At 34.6% G+C, this 12,338-nt stretch overlaps 1 protein-coding gene across 7 annotated transcripts in view; it reads left to right on the forward strand.

The window, feature by feature from the left end:
- SUPT20H (SPT20 homolog, SAGA complex component) overlaps window positions 1–12,338 on the forward strand; it is a 53,283-nt gene that overhangs the window by 37,067 nt on the left and 3,878 nt on the right. For 4 of the 7 annotated variants that reach the window (XM_079778752.1, XM_079778750.1, XM_079778751.1 and 1 more), the window contains exons 15-23: window positions 795–821; window positions 1,393–1,425; window positions 2,230–2,347; window positions 3,105–3,204; window positions 3,335–3,493; window positions 5,181–5,487; window positions 5,997–6,151; window positions 9,977–10,032; window positions 12,127–12,252. In XM_079778752.1, the coding sequence (XP_079634878.1) occupies window positions 795–821; window positions 1,393–1,425; window positions 2,230–2,347; window positions 3,105–3,204; window positions 3,335–3,493; window positions 5,181–5,487; window positions 5,997–6,151; window positions 9,977–10,032; window positions 12,127–12,252 (1,081 nt within the window). Of the gene's footprint in view, window positions 1–794; window positions 822–1,392; window positions 1,426–2,229; window positions 2,348–3,104; window positions 3,205–3,334; window positions 4,445–5,180; window positions 5,488–5,996; window positions 6,152–9,976; window positions 10,033–12,126; window positions 12,253–12,338 lie in introns of those variants that run through there. The other 3 variants (XM_079778755.1, XM_079778753.1, XM_079778756.1) reach the window with 3 other exon arrangements.

The raw sequence follows: 12,338 nt of genomic DNA on the forward strand, positions 1-12,338 counted from the left end.
TTAAATACTTGTAATTGACAAAAACAATCATCAGAATTTATTTAGCAACTACTGGTAAACTATTAATGAATAAAATTTTCCCCTTGGGGATTCATTTGTTACTTAAATACACTTATTAGATTTGGCTTCCTAAATTTATGAACTACATATATTTAGTACAAGGTACCAGTATTTAGTTTTGTTTTTATTAGTTTTCTATTTTAATCAAGTTGATGATGTTTTGAAAATAAGAAATAACAAAGAGGAGAAAAAAGCAGGGACCAGATCTGTGTTAAATAGTTTATAAAGTCTTTATGTACACAAAATACTAATTGAAACTGCAGCAGAAAGATGGATTTTAAAGAATAACCTCACCAATACCTAAGTAAAAGTCGATGGGAGGAAACAGTAGCAGTCATGAATCCTCCGCTAATTTTTTTTACATTAGCAAAAAAAATTGTTGTATACTAAGTAGAAGGATCTGATATTTTTATTACCTTTATTTTTATTAACCTTCCCCTTAAAGATATATATTGGTCATTTTAAATCAATTTATGAACTTTTCTTAAACACAAGGGAGTAACATATATTCTTATTTTTAAAAATTAGTTAAGAAAGCTACCCAAATAGATTTGACAAGAAGAAAATAATTTTTTTTGCCTTTATATTAGGGAGTTGCTGCAAAAATGCTGCGTGGTTTATTATCTTATTTCTCCATATTCATAAATTATTTGACTAAATAACTATGAAGTTAAAGTTTGAGCTGCATTAACCAGGTTTTTGTTTGTTTGTTTTTTCTACATTTTATATTTCAGCTCCTCCACAGAAGATCATTCAAATTGGTAATTAAAAAAAATAAACTCACTATTAAAATCTGTTAAGAAAACACGTAAATGTCAAACTCTTTAAAGACTTAGTGAATACATTTTTTTCTGAGTTGCCAATCAGCTATCTTTCTTATCTAAAATATATTGTGTTCCTGCTATGTAGACTAGTGACTTCTAAAACCATTGGTTTCGATAATCAGTTGGGACTATAGCTGAAGAGCTGATATAGGTTAAAATGAAAAGAAGGCCTTGCACACAGTTCAGAGAATTTTGTTGTAGAACAGACACTTGCAAAGTTGTATAGCACTTGGTAACTTTCAGCCCAGATTATGTTTTGATACTTAATTTTTGTGGCAAAATAAATCTCCCTTAAATTAAAACAGCCAAATTATTCACAATATTATTTTATTGCATGCCAAACTTTATTGTTCACAATTTTAAATGTATTTTAAATTTTGTTCATATTTTGGTAGATTTTAATTTATCAATTTACTGTCAGTAAAATATGGAAGCCTTCAAAAGTAATTCCAGAACTCCCTAAGAGAACTCTTATCTAATACTTTTCTTTCTTTTTTAAATATTTTAGGTTCATTATAGGATCAAAGACTGATGCTGAAAGGTAAAAATACTAGCATCTTTATTTTTGATCTGGATAGATATGAAAATCTTCCCTCTCAGAAGATAAAGAGTACTTCATTAGGAATCAAAAGTTTGATTTTAGTTATGCCATAGGTTTTACTAGGATTTAAAAAATAGAATTAGGAAAGTAACAATTAAAAGAATAATGTTTAAAATACAGCTTTAGTTTAAATTTAAAAATGTAGACATATCTATGGTAGGTAAGGAAGATACTTTCTATGTAACACTTTAATCAGAATGTTAAGTGAAAGTGGCAATTTTTTTGACTGCTTATTGATTAAAAAATAACCCATGTAATTTCTGTATTTGAAATGAGATACTGAAAGTATATTTTAAGATTGCTAACTTACGTGCAAAAGATTTGGAGCATTAGCTTGTCATTGAAAAGAGTAAAAGAGTACTTTTAACAGAAAGGTAAACTGTCAAATTTTAAAATATATTTTATTGATTTTTTTACAGAGAGGAAGGGAGAGGGATAGAGAGTTAGAAACATCGATGAGAGAGAAACATCGATCAGCTGCCTCCTGCACACCCCCCACTGGGGATGTGCCCGCAACCAAGGTACATGCCCTTGACCGAATCGAACCCAGGACCTTTCAGTCCGCAGGCCGACGCTCTATCCACTGAGCCAAACCGGTCTCGGCTAAACTGTCAAATTTTAATTTTTGTGTTAAGTTGATAGAACTTTTTAATTAATAGTTTTTATTTTCTACATAATAAATTGATGTTTAAAAGAGTTAAGTAATTCTTACCTGTTGTTTTTTTTCTTTTTCTAATATTTTAGGGTAGTTAATCAGTACCAGGAATTGGTCCAGAATGAAGCCAAGTGTCCAGTCAAGATGTTGCACAGCTCCAGTGGCTCAGCCAGCTTGAGTCAGCTTTCTCCAGGGAAAGAAACAGAAGTGTGTGTTTGTTTTCTTTTTCATGCCAAATATTGTGTGTGTTGTTTGTTATTTGTGCCTAATTGTTTCTCAAGTAATCTGAAATATGTTATTTTTTGAGGGATATAGCAATTGTTTCGTTTTAATTGTACTTTTAATTTTTTTTTTTAACTTTTTATAATGAAAATTTTCAAATATACACAAAGGTAGAGCAAAAGGTGTAATGAATCACCTGGCTTCCATATTTATTACTTTTCTGGAAAAGGTAATTTAAGTATTAAGCTTTGTCTCCATCTTACTCCTCTGCCCCTTTCTCACAAACTCTTTCTCCCCACCTGCTTACTCAGAAATTTTTTCTTCATTGTTTATGTATAAGATGACCTTATTTGAAATTTATTCTTCTGTAACATCTGTAATATTCAGTCTATAACCATTGAAAGTACTTTGCAGTTTTAAAATGTTTTTTTTCTGCCCAGCTCAGTGGATAGAGCGTTGGCCTGCAGACTGAAGGGTCCCTGGCTCGATTCCAGTCAAGGGCACATGCCTGGGTTGCAGGCTTGATCCCCAGAAGGGGTGTGCAGGAGGCAGCCAATCCATGATTCTTTCTCATCATTCTTGTTTCTATCTCTCTCTCCCTCTTTCTTCCTCTCTGAAATAAATAAAAATACTTTTAAAAAATAAAATGTTTTTCTTCTGGGAATTATAGTGGCATTAATTTATGAGATATTGATTTGACCTTAATTGTAACAAGTATACTTAATGTCATTGTTTTTTACAGCCTGAGACCGTGTCAGTTCAGTCTTCAGTACTAGGGAAAGGAATAAAACATCGACCTCCACCCATCAAACTTCCCTCAAGCTCAGGAAATAGTTCCACAGGTATTACATTCCTTACTTTTCTGTAATCTAGTGTAAGAAACATCATATGGTCATAACTTGTTTTTAAAATTTTACTCATATTTTGATTTTCACAAAATTTTGAATTACAGGAACCAATTTTATATTCTAGGTAACTATTTTACACCACAACAGGCCAGCAGCTTTCTTAAATCTCCAACTCCTCCTCCTGCTTCTAAGCCACCAAGTCTTTCTCGAAAGTCATCTGTGGATCTCAGTCAAGTTAGCATGCTTTCTCCAGCTGCCCTGTCACCTGCCAGTTCATCACAAAGTGAGTCCTGATTTAAATTCTTACATTAACTCTTCATAAGCTTTAGCATTAGTGTTTCTTAGATAGCTTTTTTTGACCAGTGAAATCTGGATGAACTGTGTACCCAAAATGTATAAGTTTTGATAATCTTGAGGCAAATCTCTTGTTGATTATATATATTATGTGTTTAATATAATTGTATTTGTTTTTCTGTATTTATGTATGCACCTTGTATATACCTTTCTTATAGACTTACAGCCTATACATATCCTTTTAAAAAACTGGTAGTTAGATATGGCAGTAAAATTCCAAAATATTTTTTATTTCATTTTATCCTAGGGTCACTTTACATTTTACATAAACTTTGCAGCTAATATGAAAAAGATGTCATAAGAGTTCTTGTTGCAGTCCTGTCTTTGTATATGTAAGAAGCTAACTATTTCCAAGGTGGTGATACAATAAACTGAAAGCCAATTTTTCTGAAACACTCTACACTCTTATAAATTGTCAGTTAGTAAAACGTGATGATTATAAAGCATTATTCTGAAGATACTAAAATGTAATTTTTAGTACTGAATACTTTTTTTATCATTAAGAGTTATATAAGAATTCTTTGGGGAGAATTTCTTCAAATTAATAAATATCTGAGATATTTCAATCCCAATTTGCAAGAAAGCATTCCAGTTTTTTAGATTTTTTTTATAGGTAATTAAAGTATGCTGAAAGTTTTAGTACATTGCACAGTGATAGGGTGGTCTTCTTCTCATTAGATATAAACATCTTCATCTTGATAGCTCAAAAGGTGTAATTTTTCTGCCTTCTTGTTTTGCACAAAGAAAAATATATCAATTTCCTGAAAGTCTTATTCACACTTCTTATGTTGTGGGTATGAATTATGCTAATCTGCACACAGTTGTTACTTTAAGTAAGGGTTGAGTGACAGCTTCTGGACATTCACATTTCTTTCCTTTCTTTCTGCAGGACATGAAAGCTAAAAAAGAAAACACCTCAAGAGCTTTTGGTTTTACTTTTTTGGTTTTTGTTTTTTTGTTTTGTTTTTTCTTAAAAAGTTGATAAACTGTGCATACTTCATTCACAACAGATTTTCTATACATTCTACAATTAAATAGAAGTACACAGTTACTGTTAATGATGCAGTATTACCTATCAAATATTTGCTTTATTACTCTGTTTTGTAAATTTGCTTGTCAGGATAAACTTGATGTGTTAGGACTTAAACATCTTTATTTAGGTGCCATATATGACTATTAACCATATGTAATTTATTAAGTATGTTCAGAGTTTATCTCAGACTGTTATAGAAAATAAGCAATATTTTTAAATGAAGTCCTAAATTAGTGAAATTGTAAATAACAAAAAATTAATTTGAATTCCTTTTAAACTTTTTAGGCCAAAGGTAGCATATAGGAAAATAACTTAAATGAGTACTGTGGTAGAATACAAATGTGTATTTTTACTGTTACTATAATAACATCTGATGGGATTTTTAGGTGATATACTGCATCCTTAATTGTAATTGAGTGTAGCAACACTCATGTATCATGTGTAGAAATTAACACTTGCAGTTAACTGCTTTAAAAAAAACTGGAACAAATTGTCAGTGCTAAGTAAAATTCCATTAACCTTATTTTTAAAAAGACTGGCCATTTATAACAAACTAGCAATTTTTATTTTTCTCAATGAGCAGGATCTGGAACTCCTAAGCCATCTACTCCTACACCAACCCTTTCATCGACCCCACACCCTCCTGATGCTCAGAGCTCAACTCCTATTGTCCCTTCAACTACCCCTACTCCCCAAGATTCAGGCTTCACCCCTCAGCCCACTTTGTTAACTCAGTTTGCTCAGCAGCAAAGGTCTCTGAGCCAGGCAATGCCTGTAACGACCATTCCTCTTTCCACCATGGTAACATCTATAACTCCAGGAACCACAGCTACCCAGGTCATGGCAAACTCTGCTGGACTTAACTTCATCAATGTAGTGGGCTCTGTTTGGTAAGTCTTCATTGATGCCCTAATTTCTTCAAAAGATAGTCTCACCAATCTGAATGAATTCTCATTTGTGAAATTAAGAATAAATGTCATCTTACTGAAACTGAAAGAGAATACTTTAAATATGGATAGAAGCTATCTCAACAAAGTATGTTTTAATTTTAGATAATACATCTATTTATATGCACTGAGACAATACTATTACATATTGACAGTAGCTTAGATTTTTCTGTTCGTCTTCTGTTACTATCTTTTAATCCCTCGATCAGTGCTTTACTCTTTGAAATTATATTATAACCTTGATAAATATGCAGTATGTGTATTTAATTTTAGCCAACCTTGCTGTAACTTTCTAGTATAAAAAGGAAACAGCCTTGAAATTGATATTTAATATAGAATTATCTAACTGGTTTAATAGTGATGTTGATTTTTTCTTTTTTTAATCTAAGGAATTAAGGCTCTGATTTTTTCTTTTATATTGTACGTTTAATGCTTTGTCTATTCTCCTGTAGTGGAGCTCAGGCTTTGATGAATGGTTCAAACCCTGTGCTGGGCTGTAACACTGGTGCCATCACTACTGCAGGAATAAACCTGAGCGGCCTTCTCCCCTCAGGAGGTCTGCTACCAAATGCATTACCTGGCACAATGCAGGCAGCTTCTCAAGCAGGTCAGAATATATGGGATATAATAATCTCTTTGAAAAATTAAAATACATGCTAATGTAAAAATGTCATTTTAATGCTGTTATTAAAAATATTTAACATAGTCTCATGTTAAAAAGGCTCTTTTTAAAGGAAAGGCTTATGTTGAAAGCCTTTAAAGTTCTGATATTTAAATTAAAAGTCATCTAGCAATCATCTTCTGGAAAGAAACTTGATAGGCCCCATAAATCTTTGCAAATTATATCTTTGTCTTCTACACATTATAATAAATTAACATTGATAGTCTTATTATTATCAGTGTAGTCTTAGACCAAGTAAAAGGAATGTATCTTGAAAATATACATTGTGCAAGAAAGGCGACATAGCGTGGCAGTTAAAAGCCCCCGTTCTGGAGGCAGACTGCCTGAGTTTGAATCCCAGTTGTCTAACTTAACTTTTTGTGTAATCATGGGAAAGTTACCTTTGTGCCTCACTTTTTCATAAATAAAATGTGGATAATAGTAATACCTTATTACCTCTTAATTGTGAGCATTAAGTGAGTATATACAGATGAACTGCTTAAATTATACCTTAGACCTAAGCATTAAAAAATATGCGCTGTCATCAATAGTAGTAATTTTATTATAGTAGTAACTGTTACTACATATACTGGAAAATAGCTATAACAGCTTGTACTATTTTTTAATGCTCCTTAAGAGAATGTAATGTAATATCTTGGTACAATCCAGTTTTCTACTGCTGAGAAAAAATTGAGTAGGAAAAACTTGACATAGTAAGAAAATTAATCAAAAACTTTATATGACTTAAGATGATGATTTTAAACCTTTTTCACCTCATGGCACACATAAACTAATTACTAAAATTTTGCGGCAGGCACACCAAAAAATATATTTTTGCCGATCTGACAAAAAATAGGTATAATTTTGATTTATTTACAAAAAGAAATAATAATAGTAATTACCTACCCTTTTTGCTACAAAGTAACTTTTAAAAAAATCAGATATCTAGCCCTGGGTGGGTTTCTCAGCTGCGTCGTCCCATACATCAAAAAGTTGGGGGTTTGATTCCTGGTCAGGGCACACCCCAGTTGAGGAGCATACAGGAGGCAACCAATTGATGTTTTGCTCTATCTCTAAAAAGTCAATAAAAACATATTCTTCGGTGAGGATTAAAAACAAAATCAGGTGCCTATACTTGTATATAAGGATTTCTGGTACCAAGAATTGACCAATCAGATGCAACCTTATGATGCAACTCTATAATAATGACCTATAGTTATGGTTCAAGACAGAGCATTCACACCAGACGGCTATCGTTGTGTAGGCTGTTGTCATTTATTTAACAATCTAAGCGAAAAGAGGTCCATACCCCTTGCATGTCTTAACCCTTTGCATTTGCTTGCTTTTTTCTCGATTCCTTTATTCTAATGCTAACCGTGTCGAGTCACACTCGACATCCGAGTGCAAAAGGTTAAATATTCTTGCAGCACACCGATTGAAAAATCACTGTCTTAAGAGAGCCCAAAGAATCCTATCTAATAAAAGAGTAATATGCAAATTGACAGTCACTCCAACACACAAGATGGCTGCCCCCATGTGGACACAAGATAGCCGCCACAAGATGTCCAGCAGGGAGGGCAGTTGGGAGGAACCAGGCCTACAAGGGAGGGCAGTTGGCGATCAAGCCTGCAGGGGAGGGCAGTTAGGGTTGACCAGGCCGGCAGAGGAGGGAAGTTGAGGGCGACTGGGCCTGCAGGGAAGGGCAGTTAGGGGGGACCCAGGCCTACAGGGGAGAGCAGTTGGGGGGGAGATCAGGCCTGCAAGGGAGGGCAGTTAGGGGTGACCAGGCCTGCAGGGGAGGGCAGTTGTGGGGGACCAGACCAGCAGGGTAGAACAGGGGCAATGAGGCTGGCAGGGGAGGGCAGTTAGGGGTTACTGGGTCAGCAGGGCAGGGTAGTTGGGGGGGACCAGGCCTGCAGGGGACAGCTGTTAGGGGTTACAGGGTCAGCAGGGGAGGGTAGTTGGGGGGGACCAGGCCTGCAGGGGATGGCAGTTAGGGGTTACCAGGTCAGCAGGGGAGGGTAGTTGGGGGGACCAGGCCAGAAGGGGAGGGCAATTAGGGGTGACCAGGCTGGCAGGGGAGGGCAGTTAGAGGTGACCAGGCCAGCAGGGGAGGGATGTTAGGGGCAATCGGGCTGGCAGGGGAGCAATTAGGCATCAATCAAGCTGGCAGGGGAGTGGTTAGGGGGTGATCAGACTGGCAGGTAGAAGAGGTTAGGGGCAATCAGGAAGGCAGGCAGGCGAGCAATTGAGAGCCAGCAGTCCTGGATTGTAATAGAGGGTGCAGGCTGGGCTAAGGGACACCCCCCCCCCCCCCGCATGCATGAATTTCGTGCACTGGGCCTCTAGTATCATATAAGCATGTTAACATATTTCTGTAATTTCTTAATTTTGACTGATGTTCTTATTTTAATGTGCATAAATGTGCTATAGTAGTGGAAGCATTGGAAATGGAATCAGACGTTGAATTTAGAATGTTCATATTTACATGTAACTTTACCAGTTACACATGGCTTCAGATGCTAACTGTGGGTCCTGAAAGAAGTCAGTTTTTCTTCCTTAGATTCCGTTTCATTTGATGTAAAGTATGAGTAAATTTATCTAACTCTAATAGGTATTTCAGATTAATAAATGAAGTGCCTTTGATAAGCAATAAGCATTATATAGATGTCATTTACCTTTAAAGGGAGTTTTAACAATTCTTTTCATGAGAACTCCTGAAAGTAAAATCAGTGTTATATTTTCATCTGATTATGCTTTTTTTAAGTTTCTTTATACAAAAATTTCCTGCCTCTTACCTTTTTATTATTTACTTATTTATCTGTTTATTTATTTACTTATTTAATCTGAGGCTATTTTTTATTGATTTTAGAGAGAGAGGAATGGAAAGAGAGAGAAACATTGATTAGTTTCCTCCCTTACGTACCCAGACCAGGAATCAAACCTGCAATGCTCCAGCCAACTGAGCTGCCTTGCCAGGGCCTGTCTCTTACCTTTTAAACTAAAATTTGCTTAGCAGACTAGATACATTTTTAATTAGTGTTCAAATTGGCATATATTGTTAGTGAGAAAAGTATACATGTACTTTGAGACTAGGGTCAGAAAATAAAAATCTTACAGTCTAAACTAGATTTTACATTTTTAAAGATGTGTTTAAAATGTAAAGAAAAATGAAGAGGAAGAATATCCAACAGAACTTTTTCAGTTAGTCTACTGAAAAAGTTTGTCAACCCCTGATTAATGATGTGCTCTATGTTGTCACAAAATTAACAGTATTATTTCCTATTAGTTTGACCCTACAAACAAAATTCATTGTACTTTAGTCTTATTCATATTAGCATTCGGACTTTAAAATAATTGCATGGAGCACACTGGTTCTCAGAGATGTAGTTGTTGTGATTATTGTGTACTACGTAGTATATAGCACCTAGGAATGTCAATAGAAGCCAACACCTAAAAATGTGTTTGCATAACTGTGATAGTTTAATTATATTTATGGCCTCTGCATATGTCTAGATTACTTTTTCCAGCTAACAGTCAAAATAGTGATAAGTCTCAGTTTCTCAAATATGGAATAAAATGTACATGTAGTGCTCACATCTTTGATCTCAGTATTGATGGGTATTGTTTTTAAGATCATTTTGAAAGTATAGAAAATCAAATCTAGGCAGAAAGTACTTAAAATGTTATATTTATATATACTAAAGTATAAAGTGTTTTCATGTTTAATAGATTTAATTCCCTGTTATAACCAGGAACTGTATTTAATAGGTGTTCCATTTGGTTTAAAAACTACTTCAAGTCTCAGGCCCTTGAATCTACTTCAGGTAAACCTGAATCACTGCTCTTGATTAAAGTTTTCATACTTTGATATTTTTGTTACAATGTATACCTATATATGTCAGCATTTGAAAATTTGAGATGGTTCAGAATCTTGTGAGGGTATGGTTATAATTGCTACCTTTGCATCGTTGAGAGGATAGGAAGAAAGAATGGGTGTCCTACATATTGCACTTTCATTGACCTCTGTCAAATCAAGAACTGGATTTTTTGATACGGAGAATTGACAACTACAAAGTGAACAGTTGCCTACAATAGCAGTAGTACCTACACTTAAAAAATAATTCCTCTCTCAATAACCATTTGTGTCTACATATATGTAGTACTTTTTGCTTACAAAAGATTTTGTACTTGAATAGAAGATTTAAAAATAGCTTTGTTCTTTTCCTGAGGAGAATTTCTTAGCACAGTGTCAGGCACCTAAGAGTCATTTATTTGGTAAATATTTGTTTGATTACAATTTGTGTCTAATGATGAGGCTTTTCTTATAAATGATATCAATGCCAACATAGACAGCATATAAAGAGAGATCAAAAGTGGAGATTTCGTACACGTTGAGTGTGAACTTAAAATATTTACGGTGTTAGGCTCTAGGTCCTTTGTAAGGTTTGGACTCCAGGATTAAGCTAGGTTGGTAGTTGATAGGATTATCTACAGAGAATTTAGAAAAGGTAGACAAGAATATAAAGATTTAGAGACACAAAATTGGGAAATAACAGTAAAAGACAGATCAAACTAATCTGGTATCCTATATAATAAAAGCCTACTAAGCAAATTGACTGAACAGCAGAACGACTGGTCACTATGACGCGCACTGACCACCAGGGGGCAGATGCTTAACGCAGGAACTGCCCCCCAGCCTGCAGGCCCCAGGCCAGCCAAGGCGGATGCCAGTGGGGGGCCCTCCCGATCACCTCACTGGTCGCCCCACAGATAGGCCCTGATCGCTGGCCAGGCCTAGGGACCCTACCTGTGCACAAATTTCGTGCATCGGGCATCTAGTTCAGAAGTAAATCAGGAAATGTGTTTAGAGCCAAAACATAAAACTTCTTATCCAAGATGCAAACACAGTATTACTATATACAGACTGTAATTACAGAACAAATCATAAATCACATTGGTTTATTCAACTTTCCTACATATTGCTGTTGGAATTTCTGTCAGGGATTAGTCTCAGTGAAAAGAGGAATGGAATTCCTTAATAGAACTGGTAATAAAGAATAACGACAAAGCCACCATAAAAATTAATTTTGCTAAATTTATTATTGAACTGATTGAGGAAGGAACATTTGACCTGTGCTATGCCCAAATTTACTTAACAATAAGCTCTGCTGGGTGTAGAGATTTTTAACTCCATAGATCTCAGAATTCTGTATTTGGTATTTATTTGGACTTTCTCTTAAGGACTTCAAAGTGCTTATAATTTAAACTCCTATAGAATAAAAAAGAAAAATCCTTTGTTTCCTGATTCATTTGGAATTACTAGTTTTAATTTTTAACATGAATTTTTCTGAATACTTCTTTTTAAAACCTTTTTTTAATTTAACTTAATTTAGATTCTGAATGACAAAGCTGGTAATGTCTCCAAACTAAATATGGATATCTAATGCACTTTCTTTTCAGCTTTGGAATTTCTTACTGTATTATATAAGCATCCATGAAGTCATGGGATTTGACAAAGCTAGACAAATTTTGAGAGATGAATTTTCATAAGTATATCTCTGATTTTCAATAGCTTCTTGTTTACTTTCTAATGTACTTAATGCTGTTTTGTATTGAGGTATAAAAAAGTTAAAAGCCATGTGTATATTTGTGTATGTCACTAACTTGAAGCAGAATGATTTATGTTTGGTAGTATTAACATATTTGAGATCCCTTAGTAATAACACTTAAAATTGTTTTCAAATATTTCTTTTTAAGGGCAGAGATCTTGTTTTGCTTTTATTTTTGTTTACCTGTTTCCTCAATCCCTAGTAGAGTACTTGACACATAGTGAATGTTCCAAAAATACTTGCGGAATAAAGAAATTTAAACAATGTGAAATTAATTAATTAATGAGTTCATGTTTAAATTCTTAATAGCTTCCAGGTGGTTCACTAATTTTCAACACTCTGCAGCAGCAGCAGCAGCAGCAGCAGCTCTCTCAATTTACACCCCAACAACCTCAGCAACCCACAACTTCCAGTCCTCAACAGCCAGGGGAGCAGGTATGTGCTTTTCTAGCTTTTCATGTTTTGTATTATAGAATTGTAACTTTATTTTGTACTAGAGGCCCAGTGCACAAATTTGTGCA

The sequence above is a fragment of the Cnephaeus nilssonii genome, assembly GCF_951640355.1.
Source record: "Cnephaeus nilssonii genome assembly, chromosome: 8".
Lineage (NCBI taxonomy): Eukaryota > Metazoa > Chordata > Mammalia > Chiroptera > Vespertilionidae > Cnephaeus > Cnephaeus nilssonii.